The sequence below is a fragment of the Leptidea sinapis genome, chromosome 9, assembly GCF_905404315.1.
Source record: "Leptidea sinapis chromosome 9, ilLepSina1.1, whole genome shotgun sequence".
NCBI classification, from domain to species: Eukaryota; Metazoa; Arthropoda; class Insecta; order Lepidoptera; family Pieridae; genus Leptidea; species Leptidea sinapis.
Window position 1 is genome coordinate 11,892,319 of NC_066273.1, and position 23,651 is coordinate 11,915,969.

General features: G+C 37.0%; 2 protein-coding genes across 2 annotated transcripts in view; one reads left to right on the forward strand and one right to left on the reverse strand.

Annotated features, from left to right (window-relative positions):
• The window catches only part of LOC126966158 (tryptophan--tRNA ligase, cytoplasmic), a 373,239-nt gene that overhangs the window by 10,241 nt on the left and 339,347 nt on the right, over positions 1 to 23,651 (forward strand). The gene's annotated exons all lie outside the window — the stretch shown is intronic.
• The window catches only part of LOC126966148 (egl nine homolog 1), a 31,330-nt gene that overhangs the window by 5,708 nt on the left and 1,971 nt on the right, over positions 1 to 23,651 (reverse strand). Inside the window, exons 2-6 of the mRNA XM_050810092.1 lie at positions 21,327 to 21,446; positions 13,110 to 13,190; positions 2,642 to 2,781; positions 1,837 to 1,953; positions 1,302 to 1,363 (exon numbers count right to left, since the gene is read on the reverse strand). Coding sequence (XP_050666049.1) covers positions 1,302 to 1,363; positions 1,837 to 1,953; positions 2,642 to 2,781; positions 13,110 to 13,190; positions 21,327 to 21,446 — 520 coding nt within the window. The remainder of the gene's footprint in view (positions 1 to 1,301; positions 1,364 to 1,836; positions 1,954 to 2,641; positions 2,782 to 13,109; positions 13,191 to 21,326; positions 21,447 to 23,651) is intronic.

A 23,651-nucleotide genomic window follows, 5' to 3' on the forward strand; every position in this document is an offset into this window, starting at 1 on the left:
ATAAAAAATTTAAAATGTAGTTAAATTACGCATTATTTCATAAATATTTAGGTACATGCTTCGAAAAATAACCAGTTAATTTTGAGAAGTTAAAATGAAGATTAGAATTTACCAATGGGAGGCTCCTTTGCACAGGAAGCCGGCTAGATTATGGGTACCACAACGGCGCCTATTTCTGCCGTGAAGCAGTAATGTGTTTCGGTCTGAAGGGCGCCGTAGCTAGTGAAATTACTGGGCAAATGAGACTTAATATCTTGTGTCTCAAGTTGACCAACACATTTGTAGTGCCGCTCAGAATTTTTAGATTTTTTAAGAATCCTGAGCGGCACTGCATTGTAATGGGCAAGGCGTATCAATTACCATCAATCTGAACGTCCTGCTAGTCTCGCGCCTTATTATCATAAAAAAGAAGATGTATGAACTAATTCCTGTCGCCGAATTCCACAATCCTACACACATCACCATCTGGATGTGTCCACCTTCTTCTACAGTGAGATTTTTTAGGAACTTGTTGTTGTTTGTTGTGCAGTTTTCCCGAACCGATTGGCTTATGGACGTTAGGGAATACTCTTAACTTTAAGGCCGGCGAAGCACATCTTGGGTGTCCATGGGTGGTGGCCTCACCCGTACCCACCACGTGAGTCCTTGTCCATCGGCCCCCTCTTATATAAAAAAAACTCTTCCACGTAGCTGGATCCACATATCTTGACGGCGACCACGGCTGGATCACTTGGCGTTGCGTAGAGACGTCTCTTGATTGAGTGTCTTCGACCGCATTTATCACGGGGAGTGTTTCGAAGAGCTGATTCACCTGATTTCTACGCCTAAATTTCACCTTCGCACGACACGTCACAAGTTAGGATATCATCCCCATAATCCGGATGTGTGGCGGTCCTCCACAGTGCGGTTTTCAAGGAGCTTTCTTCCACGTTCTACAAAGCTGTGGAATGAACTTACTTGTGCGGTGTTTCAAAAAAAGCGCGTACACCTTCCGCCGCGTACCCACCTTAAAAGGCGGGCAACGCTCCTGTGATTGCTCTGATGTTGCAAGAGAATATGGGCGGTGATCACTTAACACCAGGTGACCCGTACGCACGCTTTTCCTCCTTTTCCATAAAAAAAAATCAAACTGTGGCAAGTAATTGTCTTGTGCTGTGTTGAAGGACGGTACGACATGGGCACCATTGAAAAAACCATTCACAACCACTTAAGAGGTCGTATAGAACGTATAGGAGGTAACGACGAATTATTTAGTTTTTCAGCCACACGTCAACTTATACATAACATGATAACAAACTTACTGTAATTACGTAGAGCCTCTTCTCTCTCCTGAGCATCGAAGTACCAGAGGGTGATCGCGTATCTGAATAATAATAAATTTGTTATGTTTTTAAAGTGATTAATACACAAATAAAATTTGAAAACAAAATTCTATGAACGATGCGGGACTCGAACCCAAATTTTATTTGTGTATTAATCCTAACAGTGAGGGTTATCACTTTAAAAACATAAGGCGACATCTCAAGTCAATTTCCTAATATGCAAATATTGGGGTTGAGCGGGTTATCAACTGTAAAGTAGATCCTTTAGATGAACCCACAACCTGAGAGTTGAACAAAGCATACAAGATTATATGACGATACGTCACTCGAACGGTTGGCTCAGTTGAAGAGCGCTCGCACGGAACGCGAGAGTTGGTTGGTTCGAGTCCCGCATTGTTCATAAATGTTGTTTTCAAATTAATTCGTGGTAAACCTCAAGAAGAAAATCTGATATACCTCTGAGAGACAGGCGTAAGATTATTACTATATTATTAAATTTAAAATATTATATTACCTGGTATCGTGAGCTGGTTGCACCTCGTGCGGGTTCCGTCTGTCTGACCAGAAGAACAACATTCGGTCAAATATAGGAGCTATGTCCGCCACCTGGTTCGTGCCTTCTGGGAACACCCTGTAACACCAATTGGTATCATTGAGCTGAGATTGACATTAAATACAATACACGACACCTAGCATCAGATACGAATAAATAACAGAACGCGTACACCCTTTAACGCGGTTTCTGAAGTTCCTCTGATCATAATCATCATCATCAGCTGGTAGACGTCCACTGATGGACAAAGGCCTCACCAAAGATCCCCACGACGATCAGTCCTGCTAAACTATGACATTCATAATGTTAGCACGAGGAACAAACATAAACTTGTTATGCCTACTACTCGGCTAAGTCGAGTTAGTAAGTCTTTTATTGGGCGATGTACATACTTCCACAAAACGATTCCAGAAAATGTACAAAAGAAATGTGTTACGAAATTTAAAAGAATTGTTAAAAAACGGTTGTGTGGGAAAGTTTAGTATAGCATAAACGATTTTCTTAATGACACCACAGACTGGGAATGCGAACACCCTCAGGCTCTTTAATTATAAATGTTTATTGTGCGATATTACATTGTAATCCATATTTTTATAAAAGAAAGCCTATTTTGTCTATTTTGAATGGGTGGTAGTTTTTGACGTTCATTAAATTATTTTGAGTCCAATTTTCAATAAAAAATTAAAATATTTGAATTTGAATTTATCGCCAACATCCTCCCCTCCGTGAACTATGTAGTAATGTATATTTGTCAAGTTTTACGTACCTGAGCAATCCCCCGCACCGCTTGACGTCCCAGTCGAGATTCAGATAATAGATGGCGGTGATACAGCGGCCATCCTTGTTAGGGTTGTCCACGTGCTTCACGTAGTGGCTGCCGGAGCCGGGATAGCACGCCACCATCGCCTTCAAAAAGACCAAACAATAAAGCACATTTTCGGTACAAATTTGTTATGTTTTAAAGTGACAACCCTCACTTCTGGGATTAATTACACAAATAAAATTTGAAAACAAAATTTTATGAACGATGCGGGACTCGAACCCGCGGCCTCTCGCGTTCCTTGCGAGTGCTGTACCAACTGAGCCAACCGTTCGAGTGACTCAGGTTGTGGCTTGTGTTTGAGTTGAAAACAAAGCATACAAGATTTAACTAACGATACGTCACTCGATCGTTCATAAAAGATTTTGTTTTCAAATTTTATTTGTGTAGGTAATGAAAGAAAGAGATAAGATGTGTGTGACGATGCGAATGAAATAGAAGATAAACCTTTCATTCACCATTGATACACAGTGTAACAACTATACTATTTCCTATAGTGAGTCTACTCAATATACAATGGGGAGCGGTATCGGGTGGTGCGGCGTCACCCTCCTACCCGCGCGGCGACGCGGACGGTCGTACCGATTCGCTCTATTGCGTACCGGTACTCGTATATAAGCATGTCACGCACACGAAATCAATTGCCAGTGTTTTTGTGTTTACAGGACCAAACATTTTGCTACATATTTATTTTATTTATCGAATTAGTATATTTTTATCTAGTATGTGTTTGTGACAATCATCGCATATTTTAGCGATTAGAGTTCAAGTATAAGCCGCAGAACAAAGAAGGCCAATTATTAGTATTTATAAAACATATTCAAATTCCGCGTTAATATCAAATATTTACTAAATACAATTAGTATTAATGTAATACAGAACGATAGCCATCGGTCGGTGGACATGTACCATTTTCAAAAACAACTTTATTTCAGCACGAAATTATGCTGTAACATAAATAGCTGCCTTTTAAACAATCTACTTTCGATTACCTGCGAAAATGCTCGTAAGTGTCATGGCGGCCGATGGCACACTTCAGAAGTGAGTGTAACTTCAGAAGAAGCAGTGATAGTTAATGAGGTGTGACGTCATTATGTTTTAACTAACATGTTATCGTTTAATATTATTTAAAACTCAATATTTATATCAAATACGAGTATTTCTTTAGAATCCTTTCGTTTTATGTTCATTATTTGATTCTGTCATCATGCATATTCTAAAAAAAACAAAATTTTACGATATTTTCAATGGACTCGCTCACTCGAGTCATTTTATACAATTTTCCTGTTTGCTATTATTACTTTTCAACATCGACAAACGTGCCAACACGCACTAATGCTTACGTGCTAACTATGTATACATAAATTGTTATTTGTTATCAAGGAAAATGAACTGGAATAAGAAAGACGCAGTTTGTACGGCACATGAAGATAGTAAATACAAAGGGCCGTGTACAGATTGAAACCGGTTCACGCCGATTCGCCGGCATAACTTAAGGCCTAAATTTACTTTGAATACCGAAAATTCACTCTAGTTGTAACCGTTTTTCTCTTAATAAATATAACTAGCAGTTCTCAAAATAAATTAATATTACAGTGTATGATAGAATACGTCGGATGATTGTTATTTTTTCAAATCACTTTAAATCTAACCGTTCGGTTAATATTACTTCAAGTAACATAATTATTGTTTCCAAAAATGCAGAAAAGAAAATTACATACGTAATTTTTAAGTGGTCAGTTATTATTAACACAGTAGAACCCGCTTAATACGTCATTGTACGCAAATCCAGAGGCAAATTAAGAGATGTTTTCATACATTTCTTAACGCTTAATACGATTCGTCATCCCGTTAAATACGCCTAATACGCCAACAACAGAAGAACAAGAAGTAATTTCAGACGCTTTGCAGCTTCTTTGCAGCAAAGACGCGCTGCAAAAGTTAAATTATGTTGCAAATCTTGTAATGTCCTAATGCATCAAACTCTTTCTGTCAAACCGAAACAATAATTAACGTCATTTAAGTTGTACAATGTATTTAATTTATAAATGTACTAGCTGACCCAGCAAACGTTGTATTGCCGATATTAATATCGATATGAAAATTTGAAGTTGTATGTATTTTTTAATGCTGACTCATAATCAAACAAATTAAAAAAAAATCTCAAAAAATTAAAAAAAAATTGTGTGGACCACCCTTAACATTTAGGGGGATGAAAAATAGAAGTTGTCCGATTCTCAGACCTACCCAATATGCACTCAAAATTTCATGAGAATCGGTCAAGCCGTTTCGGAGGAGTTCAAAGTTTAACACCATCACACGAGAATTTTATATATTAGATAATTTAAAAATGTAATTTAACCTTTTAAGTTTTAATACGACTCGTACGCCCAGATCACTTGCCCTCGCCGCATGATCAAGGTCACTGGCATGTATCATCGCCTTAACAAGAGAATACAAGCGATGATCTCATATCAAGGTTAATGCGAGTGTTTATTTATCTGAATCAATAAGTGGGAGACATTTTTAGGCAAGATGCCCGCTAGGTAGTTACCACAGCAGCGCTTTTTTCTGAAGCAATACATACTATCATACTATGCAACTTTTTCTGCAGTGATGCCAACTTATCAACTTTATAGCTAGATCTAGCTATTATTTGGTGACATACAGCCACAATTTAATAAAACTTGTAGCTAAACTTTTTAGCTACATTTCTAGCATCTTTTCATTTCATCATGAGACATCCACTGCATTAGAGACGTCCTCAGAAAAAGTGGTAATAATTGTGTTTTGCCTAAAGATGTTCTGCATAAAATAGGAACGGGTTAAAAATACTCAAAATCAAGGATATACTGAACCCCAGCCATCGACAACTTCCTCTTTAATTGATTAATTTATTTTTTATTCAATGATACGTCATTGTACGCCGGTGTACGCACCGGTACACTAGACATTTTTAACTTTAACAATGTTGGAATTGATGAAAATAAAAATGAATTGTGCAACATTTAGCTAGTCTAGCAACTTTTTGGCGTAAAAAAACTGGCAATCTAGCAACATTTTGAAAAATGTCTAGCAACTGGGTAATGCTAGCAGATGGCAACACTGCTGTGAAGCAGTGCGCGTCCGATGTTTCCGGGGTACCAAATCCAATCATGTGTGTAGGACTAAGACTAATATAAATCGCTAATCTGTGCGCCGTATCAATAATATCACAATCTGGAGATCCGTAGGAGAATCGAAGTTACCGACATAGCCCAGATGGTTGCGAAACTAAAGTGAGAGTGAGAAACTCGACGAACAGATGGCTGTTGGGCAGTAAAGTCCTCGAATGGCGACCACGTACCGACAGACGTAGTTTTGGAAGGCCCCCCACACGATGGACCGATGATCGGCTCAAGATCGTCGGAATACGTTGCGTAAGGGCAGCGCAGGACCGATCGTCATGGCGGTATTTGGGGGAGGCCTTTGTTTAGCAGTGATGCAGTCCAACAGACATATCATTCGCAGTCTGATAGCGGAACGGAGAAAGTGTGCTTAAAGACACTGCAAGCCCACTTTTTTCCTTAGTCGTGTGTCAACTGTCATTGTCACAATCAAACCTGAACTGAATAATTAATGGTTTATCTGTGTGCCGCGCGCCGACGTGAAATAGTAGTAGAGTAATAGTAATATTAAACCCTACTAGCCAGCTTGTCATTTACTAACACGGACTTATAATAACCCAAAGGCCACAAAACTACTTATAACAGAGAAATATTTATCATACACTGTTCTTCTACTTCAACTCGATGGGAAAAATTGAATAGTTATTCTCGATAGCTATATTTATAAAGTCGATATTTTTTCTATTCACAATTCGATGTTTATTTATAGAACGGCTCTACGAATTATGCCGCGTAACAATACGAAATTAATGATAAGCCACAAGGCGAGGTGGCCTCGTATACAGGGTGTTACATTATTCGAGATTGTATTTATGATATTCTTACTGTTTTTATTACAGAACAACAGTGCCATATTGCCTTAAAGATTATTAATTTATACATTAATAATAATGACACCTTTTATTTGACAGACACATAAAACATGCGTACAAAAATGTTAAGAAAAAAACAGAACGATAAAACTATAAATTAAACTAGAACATATCTTAAAGAAATATATAAATAAGTTTTCCAAATTATAGTATAGCAGCTGTGTGGCAGTGTTTGTCAAAAGGGATGCTACCACTGACCTGTATAAATGCCACTGGACAGGCTGTTCCATGTTTGACAGCAATTTTATTGTGCCAATTTGAACTACGACTCACGAGCGTACAGAGAACAAATTTTGACGTATAATACAAATGGCTGCAAAGGAACGTACAGTACTCTGAAGTATGTTTGCATTTTGAATTAATCTCGTTAATGTAATAAAGTACTTACATAATTTTTTTGTAAATAGTTTCCCATCGATGTTTGCTGGGGTTGTCTTCACTAGTTTCAGTACCGCAGACTCTCGCTACATGGCCAAGAGCGCCAAAATGGTGAATATCAAACAGGCACAAAAGCACCTTTTCAAGTCAGTGGATGGTACTCGGGTTACCTGTGACAATTGGTCGCAGCACTGACGTTCCATTTGACGCTTGACGTCGCGGTGTTGAGTAATAAATTATCAGGCAATTATTAATATTTATCCAGACATAATATTATGTTGAATAATAAAACAAAGAAAAAGTCAAACCTAAGTACTGTTGAGGTGTGTTATTTTAGCGCAATGGCCAGCTGGCCAATCTGACTCATCATTACATTATTGAAAGTTTGAAATTGTACTGAGGTCACGCAATGGTGGGGTGGAGGCAAGTTGATCCAACATTGAGTCGCGCTATAACGAAAGATACATCTGAAGGCAGATGTATAATGTTTAGGGACAACTAGCATCCTGTGTGATGATGCCCTAGTAATACTATTTAACGTTACTTATTCAACATACGAGTGTTTCTCTCTGTATGTCATTTAAACACTCACTTTTCAAGCTTTTTTACACGCTTCTTATTAGCTTCACCTGTATGTTTGTTTGTAACCGACTCATTTGGGCGCGATTTTGACCCACTCTAAACGGCCAGATTTCGTTCAAACTTCGTAGATTTATCGAGGACCGATGACAATACATTAATTTGCTAATATTATTCAATTTTTCAATTTTCATAATAAGATATTTGTTACTAAATAATATCTATCGTCAGATTTCAAGCATTATCTTTTCAACCAAAGCGTATTTATTAGTTTTTTTTAATTACTTTTATTATTTTAGCTTATTTGATGTAAATGAGTCAATATTGTGAGTACTTATAATAACATCTTCTTCAAATTTCATTCAACTTTGTTTTGAACACAAATCAAAGTTTGTTCAACAGTAAACGTGCGGTGCGATCATTAACCAAAGGTATATAAACCTTGGTTATTAATAATTTTGAAATGTTATGTGTTAACGTGGTTATCATTAACCAAAGGTATATAACCAATTGGTTAGTTCAACAATTAATATTGCGAGTTGTTTCTGCTGCTTAAGTTCTAAGCCGGAATCCTCAATTGAAAATGTAATACCCTAAACACATGATAGGATTTTGTACGGCCGAAACATCGGACGCGGTCTGGAGGCCTACGCCTAAAATCGATATTCGATATATCGTGGCATTAGTCGTGTCGAATCCTACTCTTAGTTACATCATATTCAATGTCGAAACGATGATTGAACGAACGAAACATGATTCGATATTATCGGTCCTAACCCTACTCTTAGTTGAAAATGTCAGAGACCAATATTCGAATTTGACAAATAATCAACGTCACTTTTAAGACTATCTCAACGACACCTTCTAGACTGTCGTTGCTATTATCGTTTTATGTTGTAGTAATGCTTTTAATTTGATTGTGGAGTTAATTTCTTGAGCCCTTTGGTGTATATTAAATAAATAAACATACACCAAATATTTAAACTTTAATCACATACCTATTCAACATATTTTTTTTCACTACCAAGTAATTTAAGTGGTTTTAGTGATCGTTAAAAGTAATGCAAATGGCCGCCTGAAACATAGGAAGTCGACGAGAAGAGTTGAGTTACTTTTTTTACATTTTATTTATTCGCAAGTTTTGTATTATTTATTCAATTTAGAATGGTCATATTCAATTCATTACATAATTCTTGAATACAAACATTTAATACATTTTGTACAAATGATGTAAATTGGTGGGGTAGAGTCTGGCATGGTCCTTTGTGTCTAAACTATGTTTTGACTTTTGACACTTAACAGCGACATAGCACAGGTTTGCACATTCACACTAACATCGTAAAAAAATCAAAATATTAGTTACGGTTCAAGCCAGCCCACATTCTAGCGATCTACAAAGCGCAGGTCCGGCCACACATGGAGTATTGCTGTCATCTCTGGTCTAGCGCACCCCAGTATCAGCTCGATCTATTTGACCGAGTGCAACGTAGAGCAGCTCGAATTGTGGAGGACCCAGTGCTCTGTGAACGGCTGGATCACTTGGCGTTGCGTAGAGAAGTCGCTTCATTGTGTGTCTTCTACCGCATTTATCACGGGGAGTGTTCCGAAGAGCTGTTTAACCTGATTCCTGCCGCCGAATTCCACCTACGCACGACACGCCACATGTTAGGATATCCCCACCATCTGGATGTGTGGTTGTCCTCCACAGTGCGGTCTTCAAGGAGCTTTTTTCCACGTACTACAAAGCTGTGGAATTAACTTCCTTGTGCGGTGTTTCCGGGACGATACGACATGGGTACCTTCAAAAAAAGCGCGTACACCTTCCTTAAAGGCCTGTGATTCCTCTGGTGTTGCAAGAGATTGTGGGCGGCGGTTATCACTTAACAACAGGTGACCCGTACGCTCGTTTGTCCTCCTATTCCATAAAAAAAAATGGTTACGATAAACGATAAGGAATTCGAACATTTGATAGAGTAGGATAGTTGCGATATATTCGGGGTATTATCGTATCGTTCCGAATGCATCATTGTCGATTTTGCGAGTAGACCTCCTGGTAGCGGACTATATATGATGGTATGTCGCATTGTCTATCGCACAATATTATTACTATCGATAATAATCGATAATACGACGGCGGACCGATTGTGTGAGGCGTTTACCCACACTCGCCGGTGACCGGACTGTCCGATGGTCCGGCCGTACCAAATTCGACCATGTGTTTAAGCTATTACCTCACATTGTGTAGGTACATTTTTAATGTAGTTTTTTCTAGATGTCATGTGAAAAAGTTTCTCTCTGTAGTCTTTTTCCAATAAGATTCTATTTTCAATCCAAAGTAGCCAGTAGGCCAGAACGGCAATTTCATAAATTTTAAATGAGTACCTACTTAAACGCTTATTATAAATCATAAATCTACAATTTGGCACCCCTAGTACAAATCGATTTTTGTTAAATCAATTCTCGACTCAGCTCACAATAAAGAGACAGTTAGAGGTCAAATTTTTTTTTTAGAGTTTTCAATGAACTGTCTGAAGCTACAGGCTAATAACGTAAAATTGAATAATTTTGACGAAGCCGCGGACATTATATTTGTGTACGACAAGTCTGTCGTTCCGTCGGGTTCTGACCTTAGTTCTGATCATTTATTCTCTAAATACATCTGAATACGTCGAAAAAGTTGGGTTTAAAGCTAACCTCTATTTTGAGCAATGCACGCACACTAACACAAAGTGTCATACAAATCGCGAGTGTAAGACGTAGCTTGTCACGCACACTATAGTACAGAACCTGGCCAGTTTTTATCGGTTGTCTTATGTCTAACAGCAAGACACTCTATCTAGACGTATAAATTTTCTAAGGTTCTGACATTGGCCTAGGTAGTGGAACGGTTTGTAACAGTTTGCAGCGAGTTTGTAAACACGGAGAGCGTGGGTTCCGAGCACTGTTGCAATGTTTACACTGCCCTCCCCTCCCCCGGCCCGCCCCCTCCCGCCGCCATGCCGTTTGTCACGTACGCCGTTCTACGTAATGCGCATGCGCGAGCTTCTACTCAGCGGGGATGCCCGACGTATAGTTAAAATAACTGTACAACGTATAGTGTAGTATTTTATCTCAGTCGATACGGCGCTCGTATTTCAAGGATAGCGATACGATAATACCACAATACTTTATGTTTTGTATTACTCTATACTTGAAATTCTTTGTTAGTTTGCATTTTTGTACTATTTGTAACAACAATAATCACAGCTGTCTGCTTTCCCACAGCAGGTATAGTTTACATATTCTATTTCAACTCCCCATTTTATGCATGCTCACTTAATGTCTTATTAATAAAAGCGGTTTAAAGTTACTCCAAGTTTAAAATTACTCCTCCCTGTCAGTTAATTCTGCATTTAATTAATAAGAACATATTTTTTTATTTGCTTTGAAAACTTGATAGGGTAATTTGCAGTTTTACCCAGTCATTTGGCAACACTGCGGCAAACTATCGACGTTCTAAACAGCCCTACACAACAAACATTGGCACCGATAACAGCGTGCGAATATAGAAATAGATGTAGGATTGTGTCCAAATTAAACATACACATTAGATGGCGCCAAATGACCTCATATTAATTTTACTATGATATTTGCTGCATCATAAAATAATAATCTCAATATATTTTTAATGCAAAGTTTTTTTCAAATAATCAGATTAGGCAATAATCATACTCACTACATATTGCTCACTCATATTTATAATAATAGTTATTATTGGCGTAATGGTAAATTTATTTTTAGGGTGACTCTTTGAATAAATAATGAATACTTAACACAGCAATAATTGTTGCTTTATAAAATAATATGAAAGTAAATACAAAACCTATGAATTTTTTTTAAATAATGCTTGCTCGATATGATGCGAACAGTTCGCCATTTGATTCTAGTGACATCAGTTCCAGGAATACAATTCAAAATTAACATTAGCAAACTGTTGACTACTCGCTGACAAGGTTCCATCCCTGTTCCCGCGCGCGCGCAGCGAAGTCTATTGTAAAAAAATGTGAGCAGGAAAAAAACTTACTATACCATCTTTTCATCACAAAATTGCGTGCGTACAAAGTACACATGTCAGAAGTGAAAACTGCATTGTGCATGAACCTCTAAACTGCATATGAAGTCGTGGTACATTTTGCTAGGATGACACATGATTTCAACCGCTATGAAAGACATTACTATCACCGCTACCATATTTATGTTCTCTATCACAAAAAATTGTGAGCAGAAAATAAACATACATTACCATCTTTGTCACAAGGCGTTGGTAGGTACTAAATTTCTAATTATTTGGTGGACAAATATAACTAAGGACGGTATTTGGTCCAATCACATTAGAAAAGTGTCATCTCGCGACTATAGTCAGGCACTCTCTAGTCATATATCGAACTGTTTAGAAGTTGTATACCTCTTTTGCCAAAAATAACTCGATAACTATTATATATATGATATGACGAATTGCTTGATGAGACGTAACGCGATAACCCAAATATTCACCTTATCTCGCAGCATAAAACTATTTTGAAGACAAAACTCCGTCGTACTCTGACGTCATAGTTACCATGGTTACGTATGTGTAGTGACAGTGACATAACATGTTTGAATATAGAAATAAAAACTAGAGCGAGATTTATCGACTGTCGTGTAGGAAAATAGGGAAACTACAGTGTGCGCGTAAATTTATCCAGCGGATACTCCCAAGGAAGTGCCACATGCACCTCTCTCTCCCCAAGAGAAGGTCGCCTTCGATGAAGGCTTATGCGCTTGCCCAAAGCCAATCTTAAGTGGTGTTTAGTGAGGAGGCACTTGGGTTTCATGTGAGTCTCACATAACCAACACAGGCGGCTGCATTGGTATGCATGAGCATTCACCACATCCCTCCCATCGTTATCCCGGAAGGTAGCCTTTTCCCTTTATCTCGGCGCAAAAAATACAATCCCATAATTTTTCCAAAACACGCCTAAAGAACTATTACTTGAAAATTTAGTAATAGTATCTCGAACTAAAAATTTTCAGGTTGAATCTAGAACTATTTTCTAATCTAATTAAACTGATGTACACATTTCTTATCATTCCTAAATAATAATTGTGATTTTAAATCCAATATAGGTAAGGGAAATAAAAAATAATTAAGTAAATGCTCTGTATAATATTAAAATTTAACTGTTTTTTTTATATTGCACGGCTAAGTGTGTAAGGGTGTGAGAATTTGTGCAAAATCTGCTTTAGAATCAACGCTAGAAAGGTAGGTGTTCTTCTTTCTCGGAACCGCGCGCAGACAAGTATCTTGCCTGCAGATTTTTCCATCGTTTTCGTCCTTGTTTATTATAAATGATGCCAACTGTATAGAGTTTACCTTAAAACCATAAAATATTAAATTACCTTCGTTCGACCATTGATGATGTAGTTTCCCATTTTCCCGTTGTTCGCCATTTTGTTCGCCTTCAGTATTATATTGTCGACCTGGAAATTTTGAATATATTATATATTTTCTTAAATAAATAAATTAATTAATCCTTTATTTTGCTAGAAAACATGTAACAATGGATGTAAATAGTTTTAATGTATCAATGTTATCGGCCATTTCTGGCATGCAAAATTATTATTAACATAATTCTAGTTATTATTATAATTGATTTAACATTAACAAACTCTTTATTTTAAGCACTTAGGTCAATTTAAATTATAATTATTATTTTTAAATGTCATTATTTAAAGACTAGAATTAATATATATTTTAAAGTCAATTTAATTTAACCTTATGTGTCAACATTTCATTTATGGAATAAAAACATTTATCTATAAGCAAAGTAAAAAACTCTTACACGATGCATTTTTACTATATTACTATATACGGAAGGGTTCCGTAGAGCTATAACTGAATCATGGCTATTGTAATTTTAGCAAGAAAGTTCTGTAGTTGCAGAAAAATGTTTTATGGCCAGCATTGTAATGCAACGTAAAGTACCTACGCAGTAGGGGTCAATGGCAATGTACTACGTTTCTAATGCTTTCAGCCGTTGTAGCGAAATACATTTCTGATGATCTTTGATTTTTTGTAAGTTTAGGGACTATTAATAAAGATCATTAGATGATAAAAATGGATTGCTTTTTTTACACATATCAGAAGTGAAACCTGCATTGTGCATGAACCTCTAAACTACATATAAAGTCCTGGTACATGTTGCTAGGATAACACATGATTTCAATCTCTATGAAAGACACTACGCCTGGTACCAAAACACTATCTCATTTTCTCCCACGTTAAATCTTATGAGTTTATGTATCTGTCTTTTTACTGTCTCGCTTTTTCAGTGCCAATATATATTCAGAACCATGGTCCAATTACAACCCTCCACTTTAAGGCTGCAGTTGTTTTACATCCGGTATAGATAATAATGTTAACTTTGTTCAACCTATTTTAAATAGCCTTTGCGTAGTAGGTAAGCGTAAATTTTGGGAAATGTGACAATGATTCTTTTATAACGCTTTATCTTTATTTAAAAAGCCAACTTATGATTAAATTTTGGCTGTTCAAATATCATAACATAGGCGTATTGCGTACTCCGAGTTGGATATCATCAAGTTTAGCAAAATGAAGGTAGAATTAAAAATGTCATTCAAAACTATTGTTGCGTACTGCGAGATAGATATCATCAAGTTTAGCTAAATGAAGGTAAAATTAAAAATGTCATTCAAAACTATTGTTGCGTACTCCGAGTTAGATATCATCAAGTTTAGCAAAGTGAGGGTAGAATTAAAGATGTCATTCAAAACTATTGTTGCGTACTCCGAGTTAGATATCATCAAGTTTAGCAAAGTGAGGGTAGAATTAAAGATGTCATTCAAAACTATTGTTGCGTACTCCGAGTTAGATATCATCAAGTTTAGCAAAGTGAGGGTAGAATTAAAGATGTCATTCAAAACTATTGTTGCGTACTCCGAGTTAGATATCATCAAGTTTAGCAAAGTGAGGGTAGAATTAAAGATGTCATTCAAAACTATTGTTGCGTACTCCGAGTTAGATATCATCAAGTTTAGCAAAGTGAGGGTAGAATTAAAGATGTCATTCAAAATTATTGTTGCGTACTCCGAGTTAGATATCATCAAGTTTAGCAAAGTGAGGGTAGAATTAAAGATGTCAGTCAAAACTATTGTTGCGTACTCCGAGTTAGATATCATCAAGTTTAGCAAAGTGAGGGTAGAATTAAAGATGTCATTCAAAACTATTGTTGCGTACTCCGAGTTAGATATCATCAAGTTTAGCAAAGTGAGGGTAGAATTAAAGATGTCATTCAAAACTATTGTTGCGTACTCCGAGTTAGATATCATCAAGTTTAGCAAAGTGAGGGTAGAATTAAAGATGTCATTCAAAACTATTGTTGCGTACTCCGAGTTAGATATCATCAAGTTCAGCAAAGTGAGGGTAGAATTAAAGATGTCATTCAAAACTATTGTTGCGTACTCCGAGTTAGATATCATCAAGTTTAGCAAAGTGAGGGTAGAATTAAAGATGTCATTCAAAACTATTGTTGCGTACTCCGAGTTAGATATCATCAAGTTTAGCAAAGTGAGGGTAGAATTAAAGATGTCATTCAAAACTATTGTTGCGTACTCCGAGTTAGATATCATCAAGTTTAGCAAAGTGAGGGTAGAATTAAAGATGTCATTCAAAACTATTGTTGCGTACTCCGAGTTAGATATCATCAAGTTTAGCAAAGTGAGGGTAGAATTAAAGATGTCATTCAAAACTATTGTTGCGTACTCCGAGTTAGATATCATCAAGTTCAGCAAAGTGAGGGTAGAATTAAAGATGTCATTCAAAACTATTGTTGCGTACTCCGAGTTAGATATCATCAAGTTTAGTGAGGGTAGAATTAAATATGTCATATTTATTTGACAAAAAGGGACGAGACGAGCGGGACGTTCAGCTGATGGTAATTGATACGGCCTGCACATTGAAGAGATACTCGATATAAGGGAGGGTTATTGCAGCCTTGGCAATACGTTGAATTAATCCCGTTTTAATTAAATCAATTTGAGTTTCGCATATATCAGGTGCTGCAAATACCAGAGGACTGATATCGAGGTAATTGATGATAAACGCCATTGTTACCATTGATAAGGATAACGTCTGATAACGCGGCGCCGCAGCTTGCGTGTCCCATCAACTGATGTCTATTTTTAATTTGTACTTCTACTACTGATTTACTTCTTACACATATTAATATTCTTATTACCAGTGGGACTCCTTTGCACAGGATACTGGCTAGATTATGGGTACCACAACGGCGCCTATTTCTGCCGTGAAGCAGCAATGTGTGAACATAACTGTGTTTCGGTGTGAAGGGCGCCGTAGCTAGTGAAATTACTGGTCAAATGAGATTTAACATCTTATGTCTCAAGGTGACGAGTGCAATTGTAGTGCCGTTTACAATTTTTGGGTTTTTCAAGAATACTGAACGGCACTGCATTGTAATGGGCAGGGTTTATCAATTACCATCAGCTGAACGTCCTGCTCGTATCGTCCCTTATTTCCATAAAAAATAAAATCTTTACGGTCAGATTATCTCAGGACCTCGCTGGAACGTGTAGCCTCCTCCCGTTTCCCTTGCACCCTCTCGCGCTCGTCCTGTTGCATCAGTACGGTTTGCAGTTTCATTACCGTTAGCTTATAAAATCTTGTATACTTTGATTTTTATGACGATACGTCACCCGAACGGTTAGCTCAGTTGACAGAGCACTCGCACGTAACGCGAGAGGTCGTGGGTTCGAGTCCCGCAACGTTCATAATATTTTGTTTGTGTATTGTATCCTAGAAGTGAGGGTTATCACTTTAAAAACATAACAAATTGATCAAATATCACGTCCTAGACTATCGTAGATATTACCAGTCATACTGTATAATACTCATGCAAACTCATTGCCAATGCAAAAATGTTACACTTTCTCTTTCCAAGCGGCCTACAATAGACGATGAATGTTCGAAACTGGCACAAAGATTTGACCGAAACTCGCAAAACGTAACAAATGCCGTGTTATCTATCGACCACAAAACGAGGAATATTAGGTCACGACCAAGGCCCTTCCTAGCGAGTGGCAGACGTGACCGAACTCACAGTTCCGAGCTAAGCCGTGTCACGGATTCTTAACTTAATGGAGACGGCATTAAGTATTGAAGTGAAAACTTATTTAGCCGCGTTGGCCACTTTTTGGTTGGGTACTTATGGGTTCGCGTCACCGACATGCTCAAATCGAATCAAAACAGTTTATTCACATAGGTCACGGAAATGACACTTATGAATGTCAAAAATAAATAAAATATTTTTCTTATTGAATCTACCGCCACTTCGTAAAGGGTTGAGCTAATGAGAAGAAGTAGCAAGAAACTCATTGCCACTCTTTTATATCAAGATTTATATTTAAGTACATCGATTTACAAATCATTTCAAATTACAATATAATATGTAAATTGTAAACTGATGCAACAGGCACACTCAAACGTCAAATAGTCAATGTCTTACACGAGTAAGTCAAAAAGTAAATGTAAATTAATACTAAAGTTATTGAGTACAGCAGCTGCATCATCCACACACACCATACATAAATAAAGGTATACTGTGAGCATTTAATAAGCGGTTATAAATAAATAAATATGAATATATCCATACATATACAACTGACGCACGTTATAATTAAATAATTAAAAATAAATATACTGGGTGGCCGAGTAGTTGACGTCCAAAGCTAGAATTTGTATTTGGCTCATTTTATTGGCTAATGTTCTGGGAAGTTTTTAAAAATAGTTAAGTAGAAGCCATAGGCTCCCCATTTTTTTTTGATACCTTGAACATTTTCATGAATCTAGCTGGAGCAGATATCTTGAACTTACGACTCAATTCTAAACTAGTTCCGCATTGTCTAAAGTATTCATAGTTACTTATGTGGTTAATAATTATCAACAATAAAATTAACTAAAAGTGTTCAAAAAAATTATAAAAAAGTCCGAAACTACAATTAGGTGAAAAAACCGGATAAAAGGGGAAAAAAATTATTATCTCCTAAACTACGCAAAATCGTAGAACATACATAGGGATGATTCGGATACTCATCACCTTGAGGCTTTCAAATTTTAGCTTTTGACGTCAACTTCTCGCCCACCCTGTATAGTTAGATATTTTTTGGATGGGTGAAATCTCGTGAGTTCGCGTCACCGCTGAAATGCTTATAGCAGTATATCTGTACCTATACAGCTGACGTATTGTGCAACATTTGTGCTGTGTATATCTTATAAGTTAAATTGGATGGATTTAGTGAAAAGTTTCAATGTGTATAATTTACTGTGCATCGTTGAAACAGCGTTTTTTGCTTAATTAATATATTATTGAAAATAAGTTTTCAAAATAATTGAAAATGAATAATTTAATTGTCTTTAAACATTATGAAATTTCAAATTTTAATACTAAAAGTTCTATGTTTTCACTTCTATCAGCAGTCTCTACAACTGACAATTTTCAGATTTTTGAGCTCAATTTGGATTTCGATCAAGAATGCTGATCGGCACTACATTGTAATGGGCAGGACGTATCACTAACCACCAGATTTACGTCTTGTTTGACGTCACATCTCATACAGATTCAATCAATTTCTTTCATAAAAATAACAATAATAATTACATGCAATGTTAAATAACTTTAAAAGCTGTAAGATTTTATATTTTTCTATTAAGACATTACTCCATTATTTCACTTTCTCCCTTTTTATTTGCGCCACGGGAGCAAAATTATTATTTTATTTCTGGATAAAGGATTGTGTTTACTCTTCCCCGCAAACCATTACAATAATTTAAGTTATATGTTTTCACGCTGCATATTGAGCAGTCTTCATGTTAAATACTCCTACAAGTTTACTTAGATTACTCAAGTTGTATTTATGGTTATTTACATCCATTATTACTTTATACGACGATATAAGCAATGTGGTATTATTGTGTAATTATTCATTCATTATAAGTAATAATATTAATTCAGTGTTAGCATTCATTACACGCTTCTTATTAGCTTCACCTGTATGTATGTTTGTTTGTAACCGACTCATTTGGGCGCGATTTTGACCCACTTTAAACGGCCAGATTTCGTTCAAACTTCGTAGATTTGTCGAGGACCGATGACAATTCATTCTATATATAATTTTTTCATCTATCGTCGATGGGGCAGAAGTTGATGTTCATTTTAAATTTCAACCATTATCTTTTCAACCGAAGCGTGTTTTTAAACTGCTTTTATTATTTATTGTTAAGCTGGGTGTTTTAGAGACATCATTAATTACACGCCAACAGATACTTTTTTTTGGAAAAGGAGGGCAAACGAGCATACGTGTCACCTGATGTTAAGTGATCACCGCCGCCCACATTCCCTTCCCACACCAGAGGAATTACAGGAGCTTTGTCGGCCTTTTATAAAGGTGTACACGTGCGTATAAAGGTATACTGTAGGTATCCATGACTTATGGTATGCAGACGTGGTCGGTGATTTTGGGCTTTATGAGAAAGCTCATGGTCGTTCATAGGGCAATGGTGAGGACTTTGCTCGGAGTTTCCCTGCGAGATCGAATCAGAAATGAGGAGTAGGAGAAGTAGTCACTGACATAGCCTGGATGATTACGAAACTGGTAGTAAAAAAGTGGCAGTGGGCAAGGCATATAGCTTGAAGGACATATGGCTGTTGGAGCATTCGAGGACTCGAATGGCAATATTGGAAGACGCTGTGTTGGTAGGCCCCCAAAAATCTGAATAATCTTTTCGCCGTAATAGTTTTTTTTATGATAATAAGGGACGAGACGAGCAGGACGTTCAGCTGATGGTAATTGATACGCCATGCCCATTACAATGCAGTGCCGCTGAGGATTCTCATAAAACCCAAAAATTCAGAGCGGCACTACAATTGCGCTCGTCACCTTGAGACAAGATGTTAAGCCTCATTTGCCCAGTAATTTCACTAGCTACGGCGCCCTTCAGACCGAAACACAGTAATGCTTACACATTACTGCTTCACGGCAAAAATAGGCGCCGTTGTGGTACCAGCTATCTAGCATTCAACGTCGCAAATCGGCATTCCGATACCCCCGAATCCACTTTCGGCCCCGGCGAGAACAATTTAGTTCAAATTTTTTTGACGTTCAATAAGTGATTTTGAATTTTATTTTGAATAAAAATATTTGAATTCAAATTTTTGCATCGCTTTGACGGACTACGGCACTAGTCTCGTCTGTTTGTATTGTCATCTTTTGAAATACGCGACATGGTTCTAGGTGCTATCTTCATCTCCCGAGATAAAATCTCGTTTTCGGACAGAGTTTCTTCGAATCCTTTACAGCTTTGTCCACCCTTTCGAACTAACAGAACGTGGACGGCCAGATCTTTTTGTTACAAACAGAGAAGGTTACATTGTATCTAATAACCGTGCCCGGTACACAAACATTTCACTAATACGAAGCGTATGGAGAGTTTTTAAAATTGCATTTGGCTCCATACCTACTACTATGTGTAATGCAATCACAGCGATTCGGTTCTCTTTATCACCCCACTACACTACACTATATCGCAAAATGTTGTCAGTGTATTGGCGCCAAATGAGAAAACTCAATGAATAATTATATAATAATTGACAACCTGTATAGCCGAGTGGTTAGCGATCCTACCTACTAAGCTAGAGGTCCCGGGTTGGAATCCCGGTAGGTGCAAGCATTATATAGATGTTTGTTTCCGAGTCATGGATGTTTAAATGTATTTATGTATGTTTAAGTAAGTATATTGTATTAAATATATCATTGTCTTGTAACCCATAACACAGGCTATATATGCTTAACTTGGCAAGATAATTTGTGTAAAGTGTGTCAATATTGTGGTGCATATAAATTATTATTATTATATAAAAATGACAGATTCCAAATTCAAATGTAATATTTTGTTTATTTTTAATTTTAACAGTATTTATGGCCAGAATAAGTAATTGCGCTCGTCACCTTGAGACTTATGATGTATTAGTCCCATTTGGTCAGTAATTTCACTAGCTACGTCGCCCTTTGACATAGGCGCCTTTGTGGTACCCATAATATAGCCGTCATCCCGTGCAAATACGCCTCCCACTGGTAAGTTGTCTACTGTCCTGTGGTCTTAAGCGCCATTTCGTTTAAACATACGCATCGTCATTATCTGCCTTGTCAGAAAAAAGGGAGTATTGTTCAACCTGATTCCTGCCGCCGAATTTCACCTTCGCACGACACGCCACAAGTTAGGATATCATCTCCACCATCTGGATGTGTGGCGGTCCTCCACAGTGCGGTTTTCAAGGAGCTTTCACCCACGTACTACAAAGCTGTGGAATGAGCTTCCTTGTGCGGTGTTTCCGGGACGATACGACATGGGTACCTTCAAAAAAAGCGCGTACACCTTCCTTAAAGGCCGGCAACGCTCTTGTGATTCCTCTGGTGTTGCAAGAGAATGTGGGCGGTGATCACTTAACACCAGGTGACCCGTACGCTCGTTTGTCCTCCTATTCCATAAAAAAAAAAACGATTGCACGCTTGTCTGACACATACCTGGCTAATTAATTGTCCTATATGGTAGCAATGTGGCTCCTTTCCGTCGATCCACGTGATCCTGTCGCTGCGTATCGTCTGCGCCTCAGTACTCCCAGGGTTTGACACCAGCTGCCCTGCCTGATAACAGAGCTGTTTAACCTATTGTTTCATAAATACTAATTTCTTAAATACTAAGTATTCAACGAGTTCTTCTATATGGAATACATAATACATGAAATACAATATATATTACAAATCTGTGGAAAGAGCTTCCTTGTGTGGTGTTTTCGGGACGACACGACATGGTCCCTTCAAAAAAAGCGCATACACCTTTTTTTTTAATATAAGAGGGGGCAAACGGGCAAGAGGCTCACGGGATGGGGAGAGGCGAGGCAACCGCCCATGGACATCCGCAACAACAGGTGTGTCAAGAAATGCGTTGCCAGCCGTTAAGGTGGGAGTATGCTTTTCATTATGCCTTCCTTAAAGGCCTGCAACGCTCCTGTGATCCCTCTACTGTTGCAAGATAATGTGGGCGGCGGTGATCACTTTACACCAGGTAACACCTATACACTTGTTCGTCCCCCTTTTCCATAAACAAAAAACATATTTTGCACATAAATTTTTGTTTTATAATACCTACCTTATAACTTAATAAATTGTTGTGTTAATAAGTATATTTACTTGTATAATAGTTCTCTAAAGAAGAAAAAGGAATAGATTCTAGGTCCGACCATACCATCGAAAAAATTATGGGTTAATTTCCCTCCCCACATTCGAATACGGGAAGATGTTATCCATTTCTCGCCTTAAACTGTTAAGCCACACTCCTAATCTGTTTATAAAACAGTTTTTGTGTTAACAAACACGAAAACAACGCGCAGCGGATGCGGCTTCAGGTTGTGGCTTCATCTACAGGATCTACTTTACAGTTGATAGCCTGCTCAACCCCAATAATTGCATATTAGGAAATTGACTTGAGATGTCGCTCTTGCAAATCTAAACAATATGTTATTTTAAAAGCGATATTCCTCACTTTTGGGATAAATTAAATTTATGAATGATGTTGGACTTGAATTCACGACCTCTGGGGTTCGATCAAACTTTCCACTGAGCCAACTGTTCAACTCTTAGGTTGTGGCTTCATCTACATTAAATTTAATCAATCCCAGAAGTGAGGGGTATCACTTTAAAAATAACAAATTGTTTATTACAAACTATTATTATCAAAATTGTTGAATCACAACTCTCTCCAGACAACATTGCAAGCTACACTGGTAGGTATAACCCAATTGAATACATCAACAGCTGGTAAATTAGACCAGACAGATGTTGTTCTGTACATAATAAATAAAATTACTGTTTTTGATAAATTTGTCAATAATTTTTCATAATATCAAGAATTATTTCGTAACATAATATGCTCCTTGTTGTTATAATAAAATTGTTTCACAGCAGAACTGTCAAACCGTGTGTCAATAAATTTTCTCACAGGAAATATGTCCATACAAAACAAATATTGACAATAAAAATAATTATGGTTAACAAATCGAAATAAAAACTATCCTATCTCTCAAGTTGGACTAAACTCCACTCCATGGAGTAATCCCCATTAAAATTCGGTCATTAGTTTAGGAGTCCATCGCTGACAAACAATGTGATGTGTAATTTATATATATTAAGATATCATGTATCAACATATCACTTGATATATGCTCAGACATAGTATTATTAATCAATTAGATAAAGGTAATTGCCATATATGTACAACAAGTATTTGTAATAAAAAATTAACAGCTATTAATTTTTTATGATGGGATTGTGATATAAATATCAACAAAACTTATATGCACTTACATATTATGAGTCTATAGATTGATAATAATATATTGATAAGCACTTTTACATTTTCTGTGTTGATACATGAAATTCCTAGTGTAATCTTCATTTCTCACCATAAAACTTTTTAGATTTCAGGCAGATTTATAGAATTGTGTATGTCCTTGGAAGACTGAAGGCTTCTAATAAGTTATCTTTAATGGTGTACCATGGATATGTCGCGTCAGTACTCATATATGGTCTTCTCGTCTGAGCAAATGGTACAGGAGTACATCAAGCATTTGTTGTATATGTGGGAGTTGGTGGGACCTATTCATGTAGAGACTTTTTTAAAAAGTTAAATATTTTGACATTGCAAAACATGTACACATTTGAAGTGTGTAAATTTGTAAAACAAAATAATCATTTAAAAGGGCCCATGAATTGAATCCTCATTCCACCCGATTACCAGATAGACTGGTTTATGGCCACTATCCCAGAACAACATTATATCTAAATAGTAGC